The sequence below is a fragment of the Akebia trifoliata genome, chromosome 16, assembly GCF_017979445.1.
Source record: "Akebia trifoliata isolate Shusen 1 chromosome 16, ASM1797944v1, whole genome shotgun sequence".
Lineage (NCBI taxonomy): Eukaryota > Viridiplantae > Streptophyta > Magnoliopsida > Ranunculales > Lardizabalaceae > Akebia > Akebia trifoliata.
Genome location: NC_141390.1, coordinates 4,597,751 through 4,610,977, shown reverse-complemented (window position 1 = coordinate 4,610,977; position 13,227 = coordinate 4,597,751). Strand labels below are relative to the sequence as shown.

General features: G+C 37.2%; 1 protein-coding gene across 1 annotated transcript; it reads right to left on the bottom strand.

Annotated features, from left to right (window-relative positions):
* Positions 1-7,752: 7,752 nt before the first annotated feature.
* LOC147382383 (uncharacterized) lies at positions 7,753-13,178 on the bottom strand. The gene is made up of 2 exons (XM_086428954.1): positions 8,145-13,178; positions 7,753-8,048 (listed from the first exon to the last, which is right to left on the bottom strand). The coding sequence occupies exon 1, from the start codon at positions 10,341-10,343 to the stop codon at positions 8,208-8,210; it is 2,136 nt and encodes a 711-aa protein (XP_086285080.1). The 5' UTR covers positions 10,344-13,178; the 3' UTR covers positions 7,753-8,048; positions 8,145-8,207.
* Positions 13,179-13,227: the final 49 nt, after the last annotated feature.

Below are 13,227 nucleotides of genomic sequence, written 5' to 3'. Positions count from 1 at the left end.
TCTCTTCCAGATTCAATATCTTCCAGATTTATTCAATTCACTCTGATCAGTCTTTTCCAAATTCATTCATTCTTTCCCAAAAGTCCTTCATTCCTTCGCCAATTTTGCTCAGATGCCGCCAAGGGTTATCTTGGATTTTGCTCAGTTGCCGCCAAAGGTTATCTTGGATTTTGCTCAGTTTCCGCCAAGGGTTATCTTCGATTTTGCTCAGATGCCGCCAAGGGTTATCTTGGATTATGCTCAGTTACCGCCAAGGGTCATCTTGGATTTTGCTCAGTTGCCGCCAAGGGTTATCATGGATTTTGCTCAGTTTCCGCCAAGGGTTATCTTGGATTTTGCTCAGATGCCGTCAAGGGTTATCTTGGATTTTGCTCAGTTTTCGCCAAGGGTTATCTTGGATTTTGCTCAGTTGCCGCCAAGGGTTTTCTTGGAATTATGCTCAGATACCGCCGAGGGTTTTCTCGGAACTATGCTTAGATGCCGCCAAGGGTTTTCTTGGAATTATGCTCAGATGTCGCCGAGGGTTTTCTCGGAACTATGCTCAGATGCCGCCAAGGGTTTTCTTGGAATTATGCTCAGATGCCGCCGAGGGTTTTCTCGGAACTATGCTCAGATGCCACCAAGGGTTTTCTTGGAATTATGCTCAGTTGCCGCCGAGGGCTTTCTCGGAATTATGCTCAGATACCGCCAAGGGTTTTCTTGGAATTATGCTCAGATGCCGCCTAGGGTTTTCTCGGATTTATGCTCAGATGCCGCCGAGGGTTTTCTCGGAATTATGCTCAGATGTCGCCAAGGGTTTTCTTGGAATTATGCTCAGATGCCGCCGAGGGTTTTCTCGGAACTATGCTCAGATGCCGTCAAGGGTTTTCTTGGAATTATGCTCAGATGCCACCGAGGGTTTTCTCGGAACTATGCTCAGATGCCGCCAAGGGTTTTCTTGGAATTATGCTCAGATGCCGCCGAGGGTTTTCTCGGAACTATGCTCAGATGTCGCCAAGGGTTTTCTTGGAATTATGCTCAGTTGCCGCCGAGGGCTTTCTCGAAATTATGCTCAGATACCGCCAAGGGTTTTCTTGGAATTATGCTCAGATGCCGCCGAGGGTTTTCTTGGAATTATGCTCAGATGCCGCCGAGGGTTTTCTCGGAATTATGCTCAGATGCCGCCAAGGATTTCCTTGGAATTATGCTCAGATGCCACCGAGGGTTTTCTCGGAACTATGCTCAGATACCGCCAAGGGTTTTCTTGGAATTATGCTCAGATACCACCGAGGGTTTTCTCGGAACTATGCTCAGATGCCGCCAAGGGTTTTCTTGGAATTATGCTCAGATGCCGCCGAGGGTTTTCTCGGAACTATACTCAGATGCCGCCAAGGGTTTTCTTGGAATTATGCTCAGTTGCCGCCGAGGGCTTTCTAGGAATTATGCTCAGATACCGCCAAGGGTTTTCTTGGAATTATGCTCAGATGCCGCCGAGGGTTTTCTCAGAATTATGCTCAAATGTCGCCAGGGGTTTTCTTGGAATTATGCTCAGATGCCGCCGAGGGTTTTCTTGGAATTATGCTCAGTTTCCGCCGAGGGCTTTCTCGGAATTATGCTCAGATACCACCAAGGGTTTTCTTGGAATTATGCTCAGATGCCGCCGAGGGTTTTCTCGGAATTATGCTCAGATGCCGCCAAAGGTTTTCTTGGAATTATGCTCAGATAACGCCGAGGGTTTTCTCGGAACTATGCTCAGATGCCGCCAAGGGTTTTTTTTTAATTATGCTCAGATGCCGCCGAGGGTTTTCTCGGAAATATGCTCAGTTACCGCCGAGGTTTTCTCGGAACTATGCTCAGATGCCACCAAGGGTTTTCTTGGAATTATGCTCAGTTGCCACCGAGGGCTTTCTCGGAACTATCCTCAGATGCCGCCAAGGGTTTTCTTGGAATTATGCTCAGTTGCCGCCGAGGGCTTTCTCGGAATTATGTTCAGTTTAAATTTACTTCATTTTTTACTCATTTCCAATTCAAACTCTTTGAAATCTATCTCAGATTTTGAGCCCACACACTTTCACAGTTGTTACATCAGTCAAGGAGAATTTTTTTTAAAAATTCAAGGATCTGACACTGCCAGTGAGAGCTCGCGCTCAAGGACCTGTTAAATCAGGCTGCAAAATGAACTGTCACTAGCTTTGGCATTCGGATATCGCACTATCTACCAAAATAGATTTGCTATCTAGTTTGCTTCAACCCTCTGCCAAAGAGGGGCATCTGTAGACACCCCATTTTTGCATCCGCCTGATTAATCAAGTTGTCAACCCGATCGCAAAAGTTCCCAATGATGGATGTCTATTCCAATGCTTTATTTTGTTACCAGATATGTTTCAGAAATTCGGATGAGGTATCTCGAACTGACAAAACTTAGAAACCACACTACGCTAGGAAAATACGACCCCAGAAACATAGAAATCATCATCTTGTAGACCAAAAAGAAGCTTCATGATAAAAATCACTAAAAATGACCAAATTACCAAAATACCCCTAATATCAAAACAATCCTAGAGCCTACATTACACTTAGGAAAACCCATTCAAACACATAAAACAACAAATTGAAACCAAATAAACCACTTCACCAATTTTCACAAAATTCGACAAAATTACGAAAATACCCCTCATAAAATTCACGATCATTTCACACAAAAAATTTCATAAATGACAAAAATAAACATTTCCATTGAATTCCTTACGAAAAACTGATTCTAAAACATCCTGGAATATTGAAAAATGACTTAAAACGTAAAAAATCCTCTTCGAGGGCAAAATGGTAATTTTACAACTTTAATAATTAAAAATTTTAAAATTAATAAATAAATCATTAAAAAAAGGTAAAAAGAAACATTAAGGTCAATCAAGTAAGACTAAAGTCAAGTAAGGCTAAAGTCAAAACATTAATGTCAACCAAGAAAGACTAAAGTCAAAGTATTAAAGTCAATCTCATAAGACTAAAGTCAAAACCCTAAATCAAAATACTAATCAAGTCAATTTCATAAGACTAAGGTCAAAACCCTAAATCAAAATCCTAATCTAATCAAGTCAATCTCATAAGACCAAGGTCATAACCCTAAATCAAAACCCTAATCTAAATTAATCAAATCAATCTCATAAGACTAAAGTCAAAACCCTAAATTAAAACCCTAAAGACTAAGTCAAAACCCTAATTGAAACCTTAAAAGAAACCCTAATCAAACCCTAATGCTTCTAAAAACTTTATAAATAAGAGCCTCCACACCCTATTTTTGTATCAAAGAAATCATAAACCCTAAGAGAAGTAGGTCTAGAAGCTCCCATAGCCCCCCATAAACCCTAGTTTTGGAGTCCCAACTCCTTACCTAACATCCCCCCTTCAATTTTAGTCTAGAAAACACCTAAAATCCCTCCAAAAACACCTCCAAATCCGCAACAAACTTGAAGAGTTTAGATCCAAAATCGAGGAGATACCTTGATCTCGGAGATCCGAAATCAAATCCGGAGACAGAACGAAGCAAGGGAGTACGGAACAAGGCTATTTTTGTCAGATCTGAGGGAGCAAAATCCTTGCTATCGGAAATGTATCAGTTTATTTTTTATTTTTTATTTTTTCTATCTAGGTTTTTAGCAATGTGATTTACTTGGAAAGTTAGTAGAGACCGGCTTTGGTCGGGCGGGGTTGGTGCCTAACACCTTCCAACCCCGTAACGTGATCCCCAGACCTTTTTTCTCTTTGGTAGATTAGTTTGTTTTTCTTTTAGAGTCAGTTTGGTTCCTAGACCTTAACAACTAGGTGGCGACTCCCAAACCTCAAGGGTCAAAAGCGGATCCGCCCACCCCGCGGATCGAGGGCGCTTTCACCCCCCACGAATGCTACTTTGTATCGACAGGTTATTGGAAGTCTTCAGTACCTCCTTGTCACGCGCCCAGACATTGCTTTCGCAGGTAACAAACTCTCACAATTTATGCATGCACCGTCTGAAGGTCATTGGGGTGCTGCCAAACGTCTACTCCATTATCTAAACAGTACTCGTGATCTTAGACTTCGCCTTCGTGCAAGCACTTCTTTGTCCCTTCACTGTTTCACCGATGCTGATTGGGCGGGGAATTCTGATGATCGCACATCTACAGGGGTCTATGTTCTCTTTCTTGGTCCTAATCCCATCTCCTTGAGCTCGAAAAAGCAACGCTCTGTGACCCGTTCCTCTACTGAAGCTGAGTACAGAGCAATTGCCTCTGCTGCATCAGAAGTCTAGTGGGTTAGTTCTCTACTTGCTGAACTTGGGGTCTCACTCCCCTCGCCACCAGTTATTTACAATGATAACATTGGCGCAACGTACCTTTGTGCTAATCCCGTTTTTCACTATCGCATAAAGCACATCTCCATTGATTATCATTTTGTCCGGGATTTTGTATAACGCTCTTTGCTTTGCGTGTCCCACGTTTCTTTCATTGATTAGCTTGCCGACACTCTTACAAAGCTTCTTTATCAGACTCGACTGCGTGACTTAGTTTTCAAGACTGGTGTCTCCTTTGGATCACCATCTTGAGGGGGCCTGATAGGATATCTCCGAATTATTCTTGATTATTCTTGACTTACTAGATTATTCTTGTAATGTTCTAGATTAGGATAGTTGGGACTTTCTAGATTATTCTTATAATATTCTAGATTAGGATAGTTATGACTTTCTAGATTATTCTTACAATCTTTTAGAATAGGATAGTTGGGACTTTCTAGATTATTCTTGTAATGTCTATAAATATCCTATTGGGGCATTTGTAATAATCATCTAAAAATTCTCAATCAAATAAGATCTTTACAAAGCATAGTTTCAGTTTTTTTTCTCCTTTATAGTCCAACATGGATAAAATTTCAAAAAAAAAAAAATTTTGGCAGTACTGAGAGAAATGTTTAGAGCCAAACTAGGAAAGCAACCCTTCTTTGGGTTGCTTCAAAGTGAAAAAGAGGACAACAAGGTTGAAGTTAAAATCCAAGCTAAGAATAGGAACAATGAGGAGGAGAATTCAGTCAAAAAAAAAAGTGGAAAAAGCGTCTTCTAAACATGCGAGCCTTGGGGAATTGAATGATGCGGCAGATGAGTTCTTTGATGCCAAGTTTGCTGTACACTTGTGAAGCTAAGGTAATTTCAGGGTGCGGTTGATGTAGCACGGAAGGCCAACAGCTCAAAGACATGGAAGGAAGTTTGCTTTGCCTGCGTTAATGCTGAGGAGTTCCACTTAGCACAGATACGTGGGCTAAACATCATTATACAGATTATATTTTTTCTTGAGTGTGGCATTTGGAATGCTTATTGCAGGAGTTTCAAATTGTAGACTAGAATTTGGATTGGCAATTAGATTTATGAAAGTTGAAGACGAGGGGCATTTGGGTCTTTTCATGTTGGTAGTGGGGGTTTAGGTCATCGATTTCAAAACATAGAGGTATCTCCAATATTCAGCAACATGTGATGGGGGGCATGTGTAAAATCAAAAAAATTTAGTTCTTATAGCGACGGTCAATAGTGGCTGTCGCTATAAGTCTTACGTATAATGACAAATTTGGGAATTGTTGGCCGTCGATAAAGTGTTGGGGGTTTTTAGTGACAATCACCGACGACCATGGTGGCAGTCACTACATGTATTTGTGATGGTTTTTTTACGCTATATGCTTATTTTATTGTAATGTTATTTATTGATGTCTCTATAATAAAGAATCCTTGTGCAAGTCAAAAATCTAACAACCCCTTAGTATCCAACGAAAAATATTCTCTGTGGTACATATAATGAATCCATCTTATAATAGAAAATTATAACTATTTAATTACAAATATAAAAATAAGTACAATTCAATCTCAAAGGATTTAATGGTCCGAGACAAGATAAGTCAACTCAATCTCGGTAAGTGCCAAAACAAGATGGGATACCGAGTTTATAAACTTGCTGGTGTATGAACCTATGATCTTTGAAGTTATAAAAAGGAACAGGAAAAAAATTTTGATAATAAATATTAAAAATTTGATATTTCATGGACTTTTTCAAGCTAACGGATCAATCCACTTCAGAAGTCATTCTCCAATAATCTATATTTATAGGCATTAGATAATAAATATTTAAATCATTAAAAATAAATTATTTTATATCAAAATACAGAATCTGGTTGAATTGGCCAAATGTTTATAAATTTGATTGATATTTTAACAATTTTGGAGACTCAACTCGAATCTTGGATGAGTCATACCTGCACAGAGGGTTTTGAAACCATGTTTTACATGGAAAATTTGGTAGAGTGTTTTAATATGATATTAAAAAAAAAAAGGGAATAAAAACAATGGTGCTTTCGATTTTTGTTCCTATACATATCAATCCAACAGCTCATTGTAACACAAAATTCTTCATGGTTAAGATCAAATACATAATTTATTAAAAGTGCTAAGAGATCTTCGAGATTTAAAAAAATTGATCTGAAATCAAGAAAGACTTGAGATATGTGAAAATAGCCCTGGGCCGAACCCTCTACTCTCATGGGTAGAGAGTTCAGCCCTATGAGTCGCACCCTTTGACTTTGGCTCGATCTTAGGTCCTATAAATTGACTTACAATCCCATGCATGGCTTGATCTTAAAGTTCTTGATCTGGTCCCAAGAGATTGACCTTGTAAACCAAGCCTTACGGGTTTAACGACAAAGGTTCCTCTCATGAACCTCTCTATCAAGGAGGAGAGTGCCACCTACATTGCTCACTCAGATCCTCCAAGCTTCGACACGATCGTAAGATTTAAGAGGAATGATTCATGCCCCTTTGATATAATTATCATGTTGGCTCACAGCCCAACAAACCTTTGAAATGTGGCGCAATGACATCAGTGATAGAGAGAGCTTCTCTCTCTTACCCACTGCCCATATATTTATTTTTTTAGATTTCAAATTTTTAAAGGGTTGAGATTTCATGAAAATATTCATATTCAAAAAATAGAAATTAAAAAAAATATTATTTTTTGAACTTGATCCAAGTGTTGAAAATTGACGGTCACCATGAACCCAAATTAAAAAAAAAAAAAGAATTCAACGGTGAAAAATAACTATTTTTTATTTTAATGTTCATATAATTTTGTCCTTTACAACTCCAATGCATTAGATCATGACTTTTAATGTCACAAGATTATCAAATCAGAATTTTTATTTTTATTTTTTCACTATGGGCAGGAGAGAGAAAAGGGCGTCGGGCATAGGCCAAAAACAGCATGCATTTAGCATTACTCATTTTCAAACAAATCGTATGCCTATTGACATTATTCTTCTTGTCTGCACTAACGGAAAATATAACATAAATAACCTATATCTTTCAACTTGTAACTAAAACTCATTTAGTTTTCATCCCAAAATCAATTATCTTCAACTATTCAACTTTTACAGAAAATCAATTTTAACGTATTTCATTCCATCATTTTGAATACCTTATTCCTTTGTACAACCTGGAATTTTCTTTTTTTTTAAATCTTATGATCGAAAGTTATACTAGATTAATCTTAAAGGTTCAAAATCCGGATAAACTGATTTTGGGAAGAGAAATCAAAGTTGAGGTTTTTATTTTAGGTTGAAGGCTGGGGTATTAATGTCATTTTTGCATAATGCCTCTTAAATAAAACGAAGTCGCATGCAAACATATTGATCAATATTTGAGATACCCTATTTTTTTTCAAATTGATGGCATTACACCTTTATGTTCAATAAAAAAAAATGCATTACCATATTCTCTCATAGACAAAAAAAAAAATCACTCATCTCAAAGCTTTTCAATCTTACAAGTCCCCCCAAGAAAATCTTTCATACCCCCAACACATTAAAGAATAAAAAAAACTGACAAAAGGCTTGAAGAAGAAATTCAATACTTCTAAAATTTCTTGACAAGCAGAATAATCTTAAATTTCTTTGTACTTCTAGGCGATGAGGTATTAGAATGCCTCTTAACATTTTCTTGAAGTTGCTCTTGGCTTCATGCTTCACCCAATTCAGACTAAGATCTTCTCATCGTTCTGATTCACCTAATCAAAAAAGAAAATGTTTAAAATAATGGTCCTAAGCACATTAAAAAAATTCATCTAATTAATGCTAAGAAATAAGTTAAAAAATGTACTTACATTCCATGCTACTCAAACAAGCTCTTGAATTTCATCATCTGCATCAAAATTGCCTTCCACTGGTTAGATACACCGAGTGTCTATAGCCAGAACTTGAGCGGTTGTCAAGCTATTGGCACCAATTCCATCAACTAATGAATGATGAACTTGAATAGAGGTCTCAGGAAATTGAGGAGTTATCAAGCTAGTGATACCAGTCCCATCGGGAAATGACCAATTAACTTTATTCTCCAACGGTTCAAGTTTGTAAAGGAATTTCAGCACAAGTCTTGCTCTTTCTTCACGTTCTTGAATGGGGCTCTCAACAAGATGCTTGAATATGGCAAGTGGGAGTTGAGAGAGGAAAAAGTGCAACATGTCCACAAATAGTTGCTCCATGTGTTTGAGTAGTCCGTCGATTGATGAGTAGGTTTGTCTTGGTTGTTGTCCAATGATCAATTCACAGACGTTTTGAATTTCAATAACTGCATACTTAACCTTTTTGACGTGTTGCATACCACTAATTGCAACATACTCTGCATTATAAAAAGGATTGGAATGTCCATCGCATCTTTTCAATTCTTCAGTAAGCCAAAGTGCGAAATATAAGTCCAATGGAGGTTGAAATGCAGACTGAGAATACAATTTCATTACCAACGGTTTAAGGAATGTATTATGGAACCAATGATAGTGGTTGTTCCTATTCGACCACAATTCTTTTGCCATTACAAGTTTATTTTTATCATCGTCTGTGGCATTCATTTTCTTGTCAATGAAATAAATGATTCCAAAGGTTTCATCCAATGTGTGAATTAGAGAAGCACCAAGGGCATTTGGTAATGCAACTGTGGCTATTCTTATAAAGATAACCACTGAAAGACAAGATACTTTATTGGTAAATGACTCTCGAGATTGAGAAGTTTTGGAAAGAAGTTGGACGAGATGATCAGTTAGGAAATTCCTTTGATGTTTGTCCATCCATCTCCTCATGTCATATTCACAGTTTCTCTGTATCCAGTCTTGCAGCTTCATGTCACGGTCTTCATCGTTTCTTTGTTCACCAAAACAAATTTTATTGATTTTTTTGGCACACATAAAAGGTATCTTGAGCATCAAATATAAGAGAAGACCCAAGAAGGCCATAATGAGTTCCACCACGATGAATAACATAGAAACAATCCTCTTAATAGTTCGGAAGATGGTCGCGAAAACCATTATAGAGATTTTGAAGAATGAAATAGTGCGGAGCTTTGACAAATTTGATAAAACCCACGAAGTAAAAATGTGGAGCTTTGAAAAAGTTGAAAAAACTTCATAAGCATTTGTTCTGTTTTCAAATGCTAGGTGGACCGTTAACAACAATCTAAGCAAGATGGTTATACTTCCTACTAGGACAGTGATGACCTGAGTCACTACAACGAACCACATTGACCATTTATAATCAGAAATTCCACATCGAAAATCCACCTTCTTAAGAACAACAGATCGAAGTGCAGCCTGTGATAGAACAAGGGCACAAAGTGCAGAAAGCATGCACACAGCCAAACACGTTGGGGAAGTAGCGAAGACCAATTCATGGTTTTGTGTACAACTAGATATATAAAATGACTTCAACATCTGTATTATACTCTTACTCTCTGAATTTTGAGGGTCCTTTTCTTCAAGTTCACGAAGAAGTCTAGGAATGTGGGAAATTTCCCACTTAAAAGAATCCAAAGTGAACCACAACAATGAAAGCAATAATAGCATGCATGACATGATTATGACATGTTCAACTATGAACAAGAATATGACACCAGTAACTATCTGCATACAGACATTCACAACAATCGTTACTACAAAGATGCTCAAGGAAAGTATGTTTGAAAGACGTTCAGAATGACTCTGAGTTCCGAGTGAAGGAAAGAAAATACACATAGAGATGCATATTAAGACAGTGCCACTAAGCTTGGACAATTGGTCTTGAGCAGAAGGCATTGCAGTGGTGAGATCTACTGGGAGTTTTGAAGCAATTGCAATAAGAGTGAGTGTAAGGGAATTGAGTTTTAAAAATCTACATGGTATCCATGGCTTCCTATCATATAATCCATGAAATAAATCACAAACCATAAATAGAAGGCATGCTGAAGTACCTGTCGCTATGTATAGGCCAATTATTGGCATTGGGGAAGAATACTTGGCGTCATCCCATGTTACATTCAAACAAATTTGTTTCTCCATTTTCCTTCTTTGGATTCACCTAATTACATTCTGCTATTCTTCTTCTCCTTCTTAAATATAACTCGGACTTGGTAGTGAGAGTATGGATTAGGGTAAAGAAGCGATACTTACATTGTTGGGGAAGCGATACTTACATTGTTAGAGAAGGAAAGTAGTTTGCTTTCCTTCTTTCTTTTTCTCTCCACATAGAACCAAAAAGGATCCTTGAGAAATATGTATTGGCTCATTTTTTTGAAAATTCAACCGAGTCAACTAGTTCTATGTCGTATTCCATAAAATAATCAATTTTTAATAATTATTATACACTTGTGATTTATAGAAAATAAGTTGTTGTGATTGAATACCTATATATGAATCCATCTTATTATAGAAAAAAAAATATTCAACTACAAATATAAAAACTGTAAATCTATCTCAAAGGATTCAATGGTAAGTGCTGAAACAAGATGAGATACCGGATTTATAAACAAGATGGTATGTAAACCAATCAGCTCTAAAGTTATAAAAAGAAAAAAAAAATGTCAGATACCAAAATTAAGCTATAAGCCATCTTTAAAGGAATATTTTATTTTCTTGGACTTTTTCAAGCAAATGGATAAGGCAACCTGATCGATATTTTCAAAATATTGGAGACTCAACTCAAATCTTGGACTTGCCATACCAGCCTCAGAGGGTATTCAAACCATGTTTTATATGGAAAATTTTGTCTATGTGCATTAAAGTAGTTTGAATATGATATAAAAAAGAATATAAAAAAATGGTGCTTTCGAAACAATTTCTTTATATATCAATCCACTTGGTCGTTATAACACTAAAATCTTCATAGTTAAGCTCAAATACATAATTTATGTAAGATCAAAAAAGACACATTGCACAGGATTATTAAAAATTCTAATAAGAGATCCTCAAGAGCAATGAAATCAAGAAATCCTTGACATATGTGAAAATAGCCCAAGGAGAACCCCTCTACTCCCATGGGCCATGGGTAGAGAATTAGGCCCCATGAGTTCCACCATCGATCCAATTCTTTGACTAGCACTCATTGGTTGGATCTTAGGTCCTATAAATTGGCCTTCAATTTGGTCTCATGCATCGCTTGATCTTAAAGTTCTTGTTCTCGTGAACTGGTCCCAAGAGATTGACCTTGTAAACCAAACCCCATGGGTCTTTCAACCTATGAAAAAGAGTTGAGTAATTCCCAAAGGAAGAGACCTATGCCTAAAGGGTTAAACCACAAACACTACTTGAAAAAAGGGAATCAATGCCAAAGGTCCGTCAAATGTGACTAAATTAAATTGACCTTGGCGAATTTATCCTTTTTTTACATAGTCTCTATATATCCAATAGGAGAGTGCCACCTACGTGGCTCACTTAGATCCTCCAAGCTCCAAAATGATGTAGTGGCCTCCCAAGCAGTACATATCCGGACCAAGCCTATATGAACCCTCTACAATCCATATCCATCTCTCTCTAATCTAAATCCAAAAGGAAACCCATTAGGTCCAACTTTTGACCAAACCATGACCCAAAACTTTGAGTAAGTCCCACGCTAGAGAACTTTGGTCTGTCTCTCTCTCCTCTCTTGAATTTTGTTGTTATCTTGGAAAGTGGTCCTTTCTGTCTTGAAACTTTAGTTTTACTTGAAAACTTAGTTTTCTTTTAATATTGTTTATTAGAGAACTTAATTACTAGTAGCAGGAAATTTTCCTTGTAATCTCTTTATAAGGTTGAGAATTAAATGAAAAAATGGTTGTTGATATTGATTAAAAAGAAGCTTAATTCTTACTTACACACTATTGCATTGGAGTGTTGGAGTTGAGTGATTCCCTTCTGTGGTTGTTGAGTGATTCCCGATTATCATTTTTTATTTTTCTATTTTCCTTTACCAATACCGAGCCACAAAAATCTCTATTGTCTCCACCACCTTTTCTTCATCTTTACTTCAATTTTTATCCCCTGTAATGAGCTTACAAATCAGTCCATTACTCACCATTTTGTCCATTAATTTGTCAGCCTTTATTTTCCATCAATTTCATTCTAAAGCTTCATCCAAACAATTCTTCAACATTTTCACCCTTGCAGTCCGAATTCCCTTCCATCCTACATCACAACATGATCATAAGACTAAAGTCAAATGGTCCATTAGAGGAGATGAGTCATCACCGCGTTCCACTATTACTCTATCAAGCCCATTACTCACGTTATTGGAGAACATTTATTAATAAGTTGGTACCCCAATTCATAATTGCCCATCTTTTAAGTCTTAAGTCTATAAAAGGTGACATGCTCCATTATGGAGATGGAGATGGAGATGGAGATGTATTTTGAACTCTCTCGTCTTCTCAATATTTTACTTTGTTCTGCAACTTATTTGCTCCCACCACACCAATGTCTCTACAACTCAAGTTGTTTCAGAAGATCCAAGTTCAACCATCATTATGTAAAAGAGAACCGGCAGAACAACCAATGATTAGAAATCAGTCATTTGTCATAGAACGAATCTTGAGGAGTGGATGATGAGGAGAATTGCTCGCAATTCAAGTAACATACATCAACTTTAAATGATTGGGAAGGCTTCAATCATCTACGCTCTAAAGAGAAATGGGAAGATAGACATCAAATAAAAAACACATGATATCCAAACCGTTTAAACACCACTATCAAATGGTTTGAGATTTATCCTCGGAATAAGTATCTCCAAGATAGTTATCAAGATATGCATAAATCAGAAACACATGCATAAGCATGGGAAACTCTAATCAGATCTGATCAACAAAAAATAAGTCATGATTGCGTAATTGGATATTCAATTAAGGAACAATAGAAAGAACAAGATCAGGCTTACTAAGAAATCAACATTAACGACATAATTTTTACTACAGCT

Bases quoted from the DNA above. Each gene is read 5' to 3' on its own strand.
- LOC147382383 (XM_086428954.1), bottom strand. From the start codon at position 10,343: ATGGAGAAACAAATTTGTTTGAATGTAACATGGGATGACGCCAAGTAT.